Source organism: Portunus trituberculatus, chromosome 32 (assembly GCF_017591435.1).
Source record: "Portunus trituberculatus isolate SZX2019 chromosome 32, ASM1759143v1, whole genome shotgun sequence".
Classification (NCBI taxonomy): Eukaryota; Metazoa; Arthropoda; class Malacostraca; order Decapoda; family Portunidae; genus Portunus; species Portunus trituberculatus.
The window spans coordinates 962501-978295 of NC_059286.1; the positions used below are offsets into that span (position 1 = coordinate 962501).

At 37.6% G+C, this 15795-nt stretch overlaps 1 protein-coding gene across 1 annotated transcript in view; it reads left to right on the top strand.

The window, feature by feature from the left end:
• LOC123511883 (annexin A5-like) overlaps nucleotides 1-15795 on the top strand; it is a 34167-nt gene extending 18372 nt beyond the window's left edge. Inside the window, exons 4-8 of the mRNA XM_045267943.1 lie at nucleotides 858-948; nucleotides 1483-1619; nucleotides 8394-8586; nucleotides 9737-9849; nucleotides 14486-15795. Of these exons, the coding sequence (XP_045123878.1) occupies nucleotides 858-948; nucleotides 1483-1619; nucleotides 8394-8586; nucleotides 9737-9849; nucleotides 14486-14608 (657 nt within the window). The 3' untranslated portion in view covers nucleotides 14609-15795. The remainder of the gene's footprint in view (nucleotides 1-857; nucleotides 949-1482; nucleotides 1620-8393; nucleotides 8587-9736; nucleotides 9850-14485) is intronic.

Below are 15795 nucleotides of genomic sequence, written 5' to 3' on the forward strand. Positions count from 1 at the left end.
CATATGTGTTCAGGACATCAGGGTAGATGAGAGTTAAACCTGAACAAGGGACATTTTCTATTTTGTTCTAGTGACAGATTAACATAGTTACTACTTTATTAACAGAATAACCATTATTGAGAACCCGGTTAATCATCTCTGTAGCCTTTAAGAGTGATCGTGATGAGAAAGCAGTGTTCCTTAATACAGGTTATAGACAGTGAAGAGTTAGATAGAAGGCACACTAGTCTGGCAGACACGGGAGTAAAGCGTATAAAAAAAGAGAGAAAGAAAAAGGATGTAGATGGAACACACCCATAGCATATGTATATATATATATATATATATATATATATATATATATATATATATATATATATATATATATATATATATATATATATATATATATATATATATATATATATATATATATATATATATATATATATATATATATATATATATATATATATATATATATATATATATATATATATATATATATATATATATATATATATATGCATGGAGACACGAAGTCAAACAATAGAAAGACAGAGTTTGAGGTACAGAGGGATAACGAGAATCAGAAAGAGCATATTCACAAGAAAGAGTTGAGACACATGTAGATACGCGAAACCATAATTTTCTTCAGTTTAATTCATAGATTTGTTGTAGTATCGACCTCTTTTTAACTGAATTCATTGGAATCTATCTGTTTATTCCTATTCTATTTTGTCATTAAGAAAAAAAAGAGAAAGTAAAATGGTAACAATTTTAATGAAAATGATACTGGACTTAATGATATACTCACAAATTTAAGACCGATTAAGGAAAAGGAATAAGTGATGATAGTGACTATTTTTGGATGGCAGAATGCGGGCACGAACGAGAAGGCGCTGACTGACCTTCTATGCTGCCGCACCTCCGAGGAACTTGCATCTCTAAAGGAACGTTATGAGAAGAGTGAGTATTACTAATAATAGAAAAATTTTGTTTAGCCTAACCAGGAAGCACCGGTAATTCTTCTACTTAGTAAAAAAAAATTGAAAGTGCAGCAAGATGAATAAATAAGTAGATAGATAAATAGGTAAATAGATAAGTAAATGAGTAGATAAGTAAATAGATAAATGAAAATCAATTAAAAAGAATAAATGAATAAAATAGTTAATAGATGAAATAAAGAAATATATGAAAATGAAAGGAAATGGATAGATGAAAAAAATCCAAATGAAATCAATGAATAACTAGAATGCATAAATCAAACAAATAGATAAATAGATAAACAAGTAAAACATACAGTAAAGTTAAAAGAAGTGAAAATTACAATAGGAGAAGGAAGAGGATGACCAGGACGAGAGCGAGGAAATATGAACCTTCTTTTACTCTTACAACTTAGAAAATGACTTAGAGAGAGAGAGAGAGAGAGAGAGAGAGAGAGAGAGAGAGAAATACCATGATAGGTTACAGGGACTGACTAACCACTCTTCGTCTCTGCAGGGTACAACAAGACTCTGGATGATCAAATGGAGTCTGAACTGAGTGGAGAGTTCCAGTTACTGATGAGAAGTCTGGTGGCAGCGGACAGGGACCAGAGCCAGACTGTGGATGCTCCAAAGGCTAAGAATGATGCCCAGGTTAGGTGGAAGAAGAAAAAGAAGAAAAAGAAGAGAGAGAGAAACATATGAAACTTTATTATTCCATACAGTTGAATAGCATATATATATATATATATATATATATATATATATATATATATATATATATATATATATATATATATATATATATATATATATATATATATATATATATATATATATATATATATATATATATATATATATATATATATATATATATATATATATATATATATATATATATATATATATATATATATATATATATATATATATATATATATATATATATATATATATATATATCTATCTATCTATCTATCTATATATATATATATATATATATATATATATATATATATATATATATATATATATATATATATATATATATATATATATATATATATATATATATATATATATATATATATATATATATATATATATATATATATACTCCAGGAGAGGTACTTACGGGGATGTAGGCAGTGCTGCAGACTGAGTGATTCCCGTGTCCTCTCTTCCCGGTTCCCTTTGTGGTCTCATTTATACAATTGAGCAGCTGCAGCCTGCCCTCTAAAGACAACTTCTACTACTTCCTACACTACACTACAACACCTTACACTTTTACACTCTCTTCAAATCAAAATTTAATAATGGCTTCACCACGCCCTGCCTCGGAGTCCCCCTCTGGGGAGGGGACCATAAATGTCCCCAGGTCGGACTGCCCCTCTGCTGTCGACCTTGGGTGTCTTGACACTTCATCTAATACTTTCACTATCAATTTCTGCAACATTCGTGGCCTTCGTTCTAATTTTCAATCTGTGGAACACCACCTCTCCTCTACTAAACCTCATCTTCTCTTCCTAACTGAAACACAGTTGTCTGTGACTACTGACAGCAGCCCTTTTCTGTTCCCTCCTACTTGCTCTATCCTCATTTTCAATCCAAAGCTGGATGTTGCGCATACGTGCGTAACGACACCACTTGCTCTCGTGCCCACAATCTTGAATCTTCAGAATTTTCTACCATCTGGCTAAGACTTCAATGTCACTCTCTAACTAAATTCATCTGTGCTGTATACCTCTCACCTAATTCCTCTGACTATGTAAAATTCTTTGACTATTTGACTTCCAAGGTGGAGCACATCTTATCTCACTTTCCTTTTGCTGAGATCTCCATTTTAGGGATTTCAATGTTCACCACCAGCTTTGGCTTTCATCTTCTTTCACTGACCAACCTGGTGAACAAACCTTCAACTTTGCTATCCTTCATGACCTAGAGCAGCTAGTGCAGTTCCCTACCCGTATTCCTGACCGCCTTGGAGACACGCCCAACATTCTTGATCTTTTCCTAACCTCCAACCCTTCTGCTTACTCTGTTAAACTTTCCTCTCCGTTGGGCTCCTCCGACCACAATCTAATTTCCGTTACCTGTTCTATCACTCCAGTGCAGCCTCAGGACCCGCCTAAGCGGAGGTGCTTCTGGCATTTTAACTCTGCTAAGTGGGAGGAACTAAGGCAGTACTATTCTGATTTCCCTTGGGATGATTATTGTTTTCATGTCAGAGATCCTTCTCTTTGTGCCGAGCGCATAACAGAGGTGATTATCTCTGGCATGGAGCTATACATTCCTCATACTTTCTCTAACCCTAAAGCTAAAAAGCCTTGGTTTAACTCTGCTTGTTCTCGTGCTGTCAATGATAGAGAGGCGGCTCACAAACGGTTCCGTAGCCATCCAACTGCTGAAACTCATGCCCTATATATTTCTGCCCGTAATCATGCCAAATCTATTCTCCAACTTACTAAAACTCTTTCATCAATAGAAAATGTCAAAGTCTTTCCAATTCTAACTCCTCTCGAGATTTCTGGCATCTAGCCAATAATATCTCTAACAACTTTACTTCTTCGTCTTTCCTCCTTTACTTCATCCAGATGGCTCTACAGCTGTCTCTTCTTTTCTAAAGCTGAACTCTTCGCTCAAACCTTTGCTACCAACTCAACTTTGGATGATTCTGGGCATATTCCTCCTACTCCTCCACCCTCTGACTACTTCATCCCTAAAATTAAAATTCTTTATAAAGACGTTTTCCTGGCCCTCTCTGGCCTTGATTCTCGGAAGGCTTACGGTCCGGATGGAGTCCCTCCTGTTGTTCTCAAAAACTGTGCTTCCGAACTCGCTCACTGCCTGGTCAAACTCTTTCATCTGTGTCTCTACTTCTATTTATCCTTCTTGCTGGAAGTTTGCTCACATTCAACCTGTCCCTAAAAAAGGTGACCACTCCAATCCTTCTAACTACCGCCCTATAGCTTTGATTTCCTGCCTTTCTAAAGCCTTTGAGTCTATCCTTAATAGGAAGATAATGAGGCATCTATCAGCTCACAACCTTCTCTCTGATTGCCAGTATGGTTTCCGTAAAGGCAGATCTACTGGTGATCTTCTTACTTTCCTAACTGAATCTTGGTCATCCTCTTTTAGGGACTTCGGTGAAACCTTTGCTGTCGGCCTTGACATATCGAAAGCCTTCGATAGAGTCTGGCACAAATCTTTAATTTCTAAACTACCCTCCTACGGATTCTATCCTTCTCTCTGTACCTTCATCTCCAGTTTCCTTTCCGATCGTTCTATTGCTGCTGTAGTAGACGGTCACTGTTCTTCCCTAAAACTATCAACAGTGGTGTTCCACAGGGTTCTGTCCTATCACCCACTCTCTTTCTATTATTCATCAATGATCTCCTAAATCTGACTCAATGCCCTATCCACTCCTATGCTGATGATACCACCTGCATTATTCAACAGCGTTCAACAGACGCCCAACCCAACAACAATTAAATGACTCAAGGCGAGATGCTATAGGACGCCTAACTTCTGATCTTTCACTTGTTTCTGATTGGGGCAGAGAAAACCTGGTTTTGTTCAATGCCTCAAAACTCAATTTCTACAACTATCTACTCGACATAACCTTCCAGACAACTATCCTCTCTTCTTCAATAACACTCAACTTCCCTCTCCTCTACATTAAACACACTCGGTCTATCCTTCACTAAAAATCTAAACTGGAAATTTCACATCTCTACTCTTGCTAAATCAGCTTCCAAGAAGTTAGGTGTCCTATGGCGTCTTCGTCCATTTTCTCTCCCTCCCAGCTGCTTGCTCTGTACAAGGGCCTTATCCGCCCGTGTATGGAGTATGGCTCTCATGTCTGGGGGATCCACACACAGCTTTACTAAACAAGGTGGAATCTAAAGCTTTTCGTCTTATCAACTCTTCTCCTCTAACTGACTGTCTTGATTCTTTAAGTCACCGCCGCAATGTTGCATCTTTATCTGTCTTCTACCGCTGTTTTCATGCTGTCTGCTCTTCTGAACTTGCTAACTGCATGCCTTCCCCTCCTGCGGCCTCGCTGCACAAGACTCTCTACTTCTTCTCATCCCTATTCTGTCCATCTTCCTAATGCAAGAGTTAACCAGTATCTTCACTCCTTCATTCCCTACACTGGTAAACTCTGGAACTCTCTACCTGTGTCTGTATTTCCACCTGCCTATGACTTAAACTCTTTCAAAAGAGGAGTGTCAAGACACCTCTTACGTTAACTGGACCCTCCTTTTAGATTTTTTTGTTTTTTCTCTTTCTCCTACTTTCCTCTTAACAGGGCCTGGCAACCAGCGGGATTTTTTTTTTCCAACACTTTGTTCTCCCTTGGCCAGTGCCCTTGTAATGTAAAAAAAAAAAAAAAAAAAAAAAAAATATGTACATGATCACAAAATAATCATTATAATTTTTGGGAGCCCTATTATAGCAAAGCTTTTTGGGGAACAATAAGATGATTGAAAAAAAAAAAAGAGGGAGAAAAAAAAATAAACAAATTGACACAATAAAGCAGTAGTTAATATACAGGATCATGAATCAATTAAATAGGTTTACATAATGTAATACTTAGTAATAGTAATAAGAACATAATAACATAAGAAAAGAGTGAAACTGCAAGAGGCCGCCAGGCCTATACGAGGCAGTCCCTGTGTGATTAAGCTACCTAATTCCATCTATCTTCCCCATCCATGAAATTATCTAATCTTCTTTTAAAGCTCCCCATTGACTCAGCCCTGACTACATGCCCACTGAGACCGTTCCACTCATCAACCACTCTGTTTGAAAACCAGTTTTTTCCCATTTCTTTCCTAAACCTGAATTTTTAAAGTTTAGACCCATTATTTCTGGTTCTGTCCCCGCTTCTGACCCTAAGAACTACATTCATGTTCTCTTTGTTAAAACCCTTATACCACTTAAATACTTCTATCAAGTCTCCTCTTAACCTACGTCTCTTTAAGGAATGCATATTGAGTTTTTTCAGTCTCTCTTCATAGGGAATATCCCTCATTCCCTGTATCTTTTTAGTCATCCTCCTTTGCACTGAGTCTAACAGAGCTATATCCTTCCTAAAATGTAGGGACCAGAATCGTACCGCATAGTCAAGATGTGCTCCGATCAGCGCCACGTATAATTTCAGTATTACTTCGGGAATCCTGCTTTTAACACTTCTAAAAATGAAACCCAATACTCTATTCGCCTTATTCCTGGCCTCAATACATTACTTCCTTGTACCGAGATCGTAGCTAACTATGACTCCTAAATCTTTCTCATACTTGGAATTTCCTTGTGCCACGTTATCTGTCGCTTACCTATTGCTTGGATTATCTCTACCTACGCTCAGTACCCTGCACTTGTTAATATTGAACTGTATTTGCCACCTATCTGTCCATTCTTTCATCCTAACCAAGTCTGCCTGCAAGGCCATGGCATCCGAATTGGACCTAATTAATCTACCTATCTTTGTGTCGTCAACAAATTTACTAATGTCACTAGTAATTCCACTATCTAAGTCGTTGATATATATTAGAAATAATAATGGTCCTAAAACTGAGCCCTGTGGCGTCCCACTAACTACTTCTCCCCACTCGGATTAGATCCGTTAATTACTACCCTCTGTCGCCTGTCGTCTAACCACGCTTTAACCCAGCCTAATATTCTACCCTCTATACCGTATGCTTTAACCTTTCTTAAGAGCCTCTGGTGAGGTACCTTGTCAAAGGCTTTACTGAAAGCTAAGTATAAAATGTCATTATTATCACCCTTATCTGCCGCCTCATAAACCTTACTATAAATGAAATAGTAATGATGCTAGAAATTATAACAATAATAATTATGGTAATAATAGTAATAATAACATTGATTACAGAATACTATAATACTGATAATAACAATATTGAAGAGTTGAGAATTGATTGCAACAATGCTTATAAACAATACATGAGGGGTAAAATTACATTGGTAAATAGATAGAATATATTTCTTATATCAATTTTTAAATGTGTTGAGTGATGGAGCATCTTGAATTTGTCGTGGAATGGTGTTCTATATTAAAGGTCCCAGACAAATTGTTGTATGTTCAAACTTAGAAAGACGATGGAGGGTCAGTCTTAGATTATTCCGGTGACGGGTACTAAAATCATGAGATGGAAGGTTTCTTTTTTTTTCTTTTTTTTCTTTTTTTACGTTATGGCCTATAGCGCCTGTAGGCACACTTGAAGAGTGTATGAGAAGCGCTGTTCAGCAGGTTGCCTCTATCCGTTTTACTTAAGTATATAAATGTGGCCATCGTAAGGTTAGTTATATAATTTAGTTTTACCAGCCTGGTTTGTTTGAAAAGGGGTTTGTTTGCTCTAGATAACTGCTATTCGTTATAATTCTGACAATCTTTTCTAATTGTAAATTAAGTGGGATAAGGAAGGTAGGCTATGTGGTGCACCATATAGGGTTACAGTAGATTAATAAGGAATATATATAACGGCATACTAAGCAGATTTCAGAACATCCAGGGGCATAAGATCTTTGATTTAGTATAGTAAGACTGAAATTTTCAGTGTTAAATGATTTATGTGACGCTTGAAAAGTAAAGAGTCATCATAAAAGACACCATGGAAATAAATCTTATTAGTTTTAGTAATTATTTCATTATTTACATGTATTTTAGGTAAATTTATGGTTTTATATGTCGTAAATAGCATATAATGGGTTTTGTTTGGATTAATTGTAAGTCTGTTGCAGAGGCACCATTGATACAGTTTGCTTAGTTCATTATTGGCATTATGTGCTTGATGAGGATTTAGTCCAATGAAATATAATGTCATGTCATCGGTAAATGATAGAGTTTTAGATTCTGAAAACATATTTGAAGTGTCATTAGAGAGAGAGAGAGAGAGAGAGAGAGAGAGAGAGAGAGAGAGAGAGAGAGAGAGAGAGAGAGAGAGAGAGAGAGAGAGAGAGAAAATGAAAAGATAGGTAGAAAAGGGTGAAAAGACTAATTATGAATAAAATGAATGGAAATGATAGTGAAATGAAGCAGTTGAGATATTAATGTGACTATATAATCTCTCTCTCTCTCTCTCTCTCTCTCTCTCTCTCTCTCTCTCTCTCTCTCTCATCATCATCTTCACCTTCATTCATATTCTATATCCTCCCTTTTTCCGTTTTCTTTTTCTTCTTTTCCTCTTCCTCCTCCTCCTCCTCTTCTTCCTATGACTTTTCTTCCTATTCATCATCTTCTTTTGTCACTTATTTTGTGTTTGTTTCTCTTCTTTTCTCTCCTCCTCCTCTTTCTTCTTTTCTTTTTTTTCTATGACTTTTCTTTGTATTCGTAATTATCTTTTCTCACAAACTCTGGGCTTGTTTCTTCTTCCTCCACTACCTCCTCGTCCTACTCCGTAGATGCTGTACGATGCAGGGGTGGGCGTTAAGTCTGAGGATGACACTGAAGACTTTATCACAATTTTTAACACGAGGAGTTACGCGCAGCTTCAAGAGACCTTCGAAGAGTACCATAGACTGGCAGGGCAGCCCATTGAGGACGCCATCGACACGGAGTTCAGTGGGGATATGCGCAAAGGACTCCTGGCCATTGGTGAGGATGTACTGACAGGAAGGATGAACTATTGTAATGGTGATGTGGTGGTGTTATTGTGTTGTAGTGGTGAGGACCTTTACTTGTTTTAATGTGGTATTTTGTTTTGCTTTGTTTGTGTTGTTTAGTCTATCAGTGTGTGTGTGTGTGTGTGTGTGTGTGTGTGTGTGTGTGTGTGTGTGTGTGTGTGTGTGTGTATTTTACGTGTTATGGAAGCTTGTAAAAGACACGCAAAAACAAACTTCATTGATTAACTGTTTGTTTCTCTGTCTATTTATCTGTCTATCTGACTGACTGACTAACTAATTATCTAACCAACTGCTTGTCTAACTATCCATCTACCTACTTAACTAACTAACTGAATAACTAAATAAGTGACTAAGTGGCTGACTAACTAATAAACTACTTGAGAAGTTAACTAACTAGAAATCTAAAAGACTGAATGAATAACTGAATAACTCATGAATAAATAAAAGAATGCATAAATATATAAATAAATTCGATGAATGAATGAACTACTAAATGTCATTGAGAAGAAAAGCTCTACTCATGGACGTTTATTTGCTTCATTTTATGTTTTTTCATGATACACTAATTTCACATTTTTTCTTGAAGTTTTCTTGAAGATTGTAGGTTTTACAGGTACTTACTATTATCTTGATGAATCTTTATGTGTCACTATATTACTGTGATGTTCGTAAAGTCGATTATTTCGCGTTCTATATGGTGCGGCGGCGAGTGAGAAACCTAAGTGCATTCATAAACAAAAAGAAAATTAGCATCTTTTTGAGGGCAAAGAGGAAAAAATGCATCTTTGCATTGCGGTATCGGACAATTCACAACACTAAAAGTTATGTATGGAATCTTTGTGAGCGCAAACAGGAACAAAATTTGCACCTTTCTACAGCGATGTGGAACAATTCATAGCAATATAAATAATGTATGGGTTGTTTTGAGCACCTACACTAAAAAAGTGTATATAAATTAACAGATTTTGAAATTTCTAGTCAGTAAATTGTTTGTAGGAGGTGTCTAACAAGAAAACATGTCTTAAGGTTATTAGTAATTAAGATATAGGAAATAGCAGTGAAAGGATGCAGAAAATAATGCAGACAAAAATGTGTTTGACTAAGTATTCGATCCCTTTCAGTTCAACGTGTGCGGGACCCTCTTGGATTCTATGCGGAGCGACTAAATCAGACGATGGCCGGGCTGGGTACAGACGACAAGGCACTCATCCGCATAATTGTGTCCCGCTCGGAGGTGAGGCGAGGCACTCTTGGCGTACTTCTTTCTTATTCTCTTCTCGTATCGCCGTTTTCGTAGAATCAAGGATTGGCTTCATTCTCTTCCAGTTGATTCTGTTCCATGTATCTTCTCAGTTATTTTTCTTTTTTTCTTTTTCTTTCTTCTTTTTCTTCTTCTCCTTCTCCTTCTCTTTAGAATCACAGTTTGGTTCCATTCTATGGTTTACCTCCATCTGTTTCTGTTCCTTGCATCTTCCTCTGTACGTCTCATCCATTGTAGTTCTAAAGCTAAGTGGGAGGAACTAAGGCAGTACTATTCTGATTTCCCTTGGGATGATTATTGTTTTCATGTCAGAGATCCTTCTCTTTGTGCCGAGCGCATAACAGAGGTGATCATCTCTGGCATGGAGCTATACATTCCTCATACTTTCTCTAACCCTAAAGCTAAAAAGCCTTGGTTTAACTCTGCTTGTTCTCGTGCCGTCAATGATAGAGAGGCGGCTCACAAACGGTTCCGTAGCCATCCAACTGCTGAAACTCATGCCCTATATATTTCTGCCCGTAATCATGCCAAATCTATTCTCCAACTTACTAAAACTCTTTCATCAATAGAAAATGTCAAAGTCTTTCCAATTCTAACTCCTCTCGAGATTTCTGGCATCTAGCCAATAATATCTCTAACAACTTTACTTCTTCGTCTTTCCCTCCTTTACTTCATCCAGATGGCTCTACAGCTGTCTCTTCTTTTCTAAAGCTGAACTCTTCGCTCAAACCTTTGCTACCAACTCAACTTTGGATGATTCTGGGCATATTCCTCCTACTCCTCCACCCTCTGACTACTTCATCCCTAAAATTAAAATTCTTTATAAAGACGTTTTCCTGGCCCTCTCTGGCCTTGATTCTCGGAAGGCTTACGGTCCGGATGGAGTCCCTCCTGTTGTTCTCAAAACTGTGCTTCCGAACTCGCTCACTGCCTGGTCAAACTCTTTCATCTGTGTCTCTCTACTTCTATTTATCCTTCTTGCTGGAAGTTTGCTCACATTCAACCTGTCCCTAAAAAGGTGACCACTCCAATCCTTCTAACTACCGCCCTATAGCTTTGATTTCCTGCCTTTCTAAAGCCTTTGAGTCTATCCTTAATAGGAAGATAATGAGGCATCTATCAGCTCACAACCTTCTCTCTGATTGCCAGTATGGTTTCCGTAAAGGCAGATCTACTGGTGATCTTCTTACTTTCCTAACTGAATCTTGGTCATCCTCTTTTAGGGACTTCGGTGAAACCTTTGCTGTCGGCCTTGACATATCGAAAGCCTTCGATAGAGTCTGGCACAAATCTTTAATTTCTAAACTACCCTCCTACGGATTCTATCCTTCTCTCTGTACCTTCATCTCCAGTTTCCTTTCCGATCGTTCTATTGCTGCTGTAGTAGACGGTCACTGTTCTTCCCTAAAACTATCAACAGTGGTGTTCCACAGGGTTCTGTCCTATCACCCACTCTCTTTCTATTATTCATCAATGATCTCCTAAATCTGACTCAATGCCCTATCCACTCCTATGCTGATGATACCACCTTGCATTATTCAACAGCGTTCAACAGACGCCCAACCCAACAACAATTAAATGACTCAAGGCGAGATGCTATAGGACGCCTAACTTCTGATCTTTCACTTGTTTCTGATTGGGGCAGAGAAAACCTGGTTTTGTTCAATGCCTCAAAAACTCAATTTCTACAACTATCTACTCGACATAACCTTCCAGACAACTATCCTCTCTTCTTCAATAACACTCAACTTCCCTCTCCTCTACATTAAACACACTCGGTCTATCCTTCACTAAAAATCTAAACTGGAAATTTCACATCTCTACTCTTGCTAAATCAGCTTCCAAGAAGTTAGGTGTCCTGTGGCGTCTTCGTCCATTTTCTCTCCTCCCAGCTGCTTGCTCTGTACAGGGCCTTATCCGCCCGTGTATGGAGTATGGCTCTCATGTCTGGGGGGGATTCACACACACAGCTTTACTAAACAAGGTGGAATCTAAAGCTTTTCGTCTTATCAACTCTTCTCCTCTAACTGACTGTCTTGATTCTTTAAGTCACCGCCGCAATGTTGCATCTTTATCTGTCTTCTACCGCTGTTTTCATGCTGTCTGCTCTTCTGAACTTGCTAACGCTGCACAAGACTCTCTACTTCTTCTCATCCCTATTCTGTCCATCTTCCTAATGCAAGAGTTAACCAGTATCTTCACTCCTTCATTCCCTACACTGGTAAACTCTGGAACTCTCTACCTGTGTCTGTATTTCCACCTGCCTATGACTTAAACTCTTTCAAAAGAGGAGTGTCAAGACACCTCTTACGTTAACTGGACCCTCCTTTTAGATTTTTTTGTTTTTTCTCTTTCTCCTACTTTCCTCTTAACAGGGCCTGGCAACCAGCGGGATTTTTATTTTTCCAACACTTTGTTTTCCCTTGGCCAGTGCCCTTGTAATGTAAAAAAAAAAAAAAAAAAAAAAAAAAAAAAAAAAATTCCATCCCTCCATTTTATTTTCTGTTTTCTCCTCGATCTTCTTCCCTCAGCTGGCTTTCTCCAGGTTCCTGTAATTGGTTTCTGTTTTTGTTTTGACGCACTGCTTTATTATTGTTCTTTTCCATCTGCATGCCCTTCAACCTCCCAAAAGCACTCTCAACTCATGCATGTTAGGTTAATATTCTGAAAGACTTTTGTGCTGCACTTTCATGATCCATTACATTCAAAAGAATATAACTGAAGTTACATAGGTTATAAGAATGTTTCTGTGGTTTTATTACTCATTGATATAATTACCATGTTAATTAACAACATTAACGCTCTTGAGAGTTTGGCTAATCACCTCTGCTGCATTTGAAAATACTCGTAGGGAGAGAGCAAAGCATTTATGAATTATTGTCATGAGCCAGAAGAGGAGAGACATTTTTTTTTGTAACATCTTGTAAAGGTAATTAGACAGGTAACGAAAGGAAGTTGAAGTCTTTACTGAACGCCCACTAGAGTCATGTAAAAACACCTATTAACTCTAGTGACTTGCATTACAGTACAGAGCATTGAAAGATATAGATACGAGGTGTAGAAACGTTTGAAGACTGTAACGAATCTCCATATCCCTAGTGGAATGTGACTGACCTTTGGCTATCTTGATAAGACACGTTTATCTTAATGAAAGAACAAAAAAGTCGTGTCTATTATCAACTAGTAAGCAAAACAGTAAGATGAAATGTAGAAATGCCGATGACGATGACGATGACGATCATGATGACGACGACGATGACGATGACGACGACGATGACGATGACGATGACAATCATGATGACGACGACGATGACGATGACGATGACAATCATGATGACGACGACGATGACGATGACGATCATGATGACGACGACGATGACGACGATGACGATCATGATGACGACGACGATGACGATGACGATGACGATCATGATGACAATGACGATGACGATGACGATCATGATGACGACGACGATGACGATGACGATGACGACGACGATGACGATGACAATCATGATGACGACGACGATGACGATAACGATGATGATCATGATGACGACGACGATGACGATGACGATCATGATGACGATGACGATGACGATGACGATCATGATGACGACGACGATGACGACGACGATGACGACGACGATGACGATGACGATGACAATCATGATGACGACGACGATGACGATGACGATGACGATGACGATGACGATGACGATCATGATGACGACGACGATGACGATGACAAGATGATGATGATGATGATGATGATGATGGTGATGACGATGACGATGACGATAACGATGACGAGATGATGATGATGATGATGATGATGATGACGATGACGAGATGATGATGACGATGATGATGGTGATGACAATGACGATGACGATGACGATGACGATCATGATGATGGTGATGACGATGACGATGACGAGATGATGATGATAATGATGATGTTGATGACGATGACGATGACGATGATGATGATGACGATGACGAGATGATGATGACGATGACGACAATAATAATGATAATAGTAAAAATAATAAAAGTAACAATGAATAATAATAATAATAATAATAATAATAATAATAATAATAATAATAATAGTAATAAATACTACTATTACTACTACTACTTCTACTACTACAACTACTAATGATATTACTGCTACTACTACTACTACTACTACTAATAATAATAATAATGTAACAGAAAGGTATCGTTAGGAAATCAAACTAACAAAAAAAAAAAAAAAAAATTAGCTGTAATATAAGAAAGAGAAGCATTTACGAAGAAATTCATTTTTCTCAACACCTCTTCAGAAAACTTTGTAATATTGAGGTTTATATACGCAGTTGAAAAAGAAAAAATGTATAAGTAGATTGATAAGAGAAAGGAAATAACGATGAAGAAGAGAACAATCAATTAGTCAAACATCACACACAGGGGATAAAAAGAAAACTTGTGAATATCAATGAAGAAAAGTTCACCTAAGGAACCCAACATCTTCCTGGTAAAAGAGTGAAAGAAAACGTAATAATAAGGTGACGGGAAGCTGCAGTAAAAGGGTAACTAATATATTTCTTGCCCGTGACTGCAGATTGACCTGGCAGATATTAAGGAATGCTACAAGGAGAAGTATGACAAGGAATTAGCGGATGACGTGAGGGACGACACCAGCGGGGAATACCAGAAGCTGCTTCTTGCTATCATTAACAACTAGCAAGAAAGCACTGCGAACAGCCTAGCAACACCACTACGGAGGGAGTCACAATCTTTCTCACAACTAGGGATACACCAAAACCTACCTTACTATTAAGGATTAGCAGTATTAATGAGTCTTAATCTTTTCACTACGATAAGAAACAATTCACATCACTAAAAGGAACGACTAGAATCATAACAGAGCAGGTGAGTATGTCTTAAGAGTGTTTGATGATCGAGATAGATGTATTGAATAGAATTAGAATGTTGAAGGGAAACAGCTTAAGTAATGGACTTACCCTCATCATTACTTGTTTGTAACATTATCAACACCACATAAGCGTTACATGCCATACTGATAAAGCAACACCAGTGACCGAATAATAGAATTCGTTATCACAGGCAAATAACAACACCCGACATCACTGTAGCTATAATCGTCAATAGCACTTAAGAGGAACAGAAGAGCTTCTTATCATCACCAACATTATAAAACCACCAATACAGTCACCGTTATAGAAAGTAGAGCGACAAACCACACTCATCTACACAGCGTTTGGTGTTTGCCTCAATATGAAGGCCTCGGATCTGCTGAGATCACTTGTTGAGTTACGAGACTTCTGAACATGATTGTGTTAGAACCTGCTGTCCTCACAGGCTATAAAAGCACTAACATCACCAACACTGGGAAATATTAACAAAATAAATCGTCACTCTTGTTCTTAGCTATTGCCACCATCACCACCAACACCACCCCTATCACCACCACTATCACCATCAACATCTTCAAGAAAGATCGTTAACTACAGAATCACCAGTTGTTGCTAAGCTTTTTGACACCAGAATTACTACTTTCAACGAGCCAGTTGACTGACAAGATAAGCGAACAATGAATAAAGAAACAAGTGAACCACCGTTTTTTACATATCTATGTAGTAATTGATTTAGTTAATCTAGGAAGGCATTATCCGCACAACATGATGATCAAGAGTTGAATTAGAAATGTAACATAGTGTTTCCTTGCTAGTTTATTTATCTATTTGTTTGTTTAGTGGCGCCGCAACAAAGATTGCAGATTGTCATAATAGTTCTCAAAGCTTTAAAGAAAGTGCCTTAATGATGTCAATATTGATATAATTATTGATACCAATATTGTATTGTGGAGAGAAAGGCTTAGATTTTCAGTTAAATATCTCTTTTGCCCCA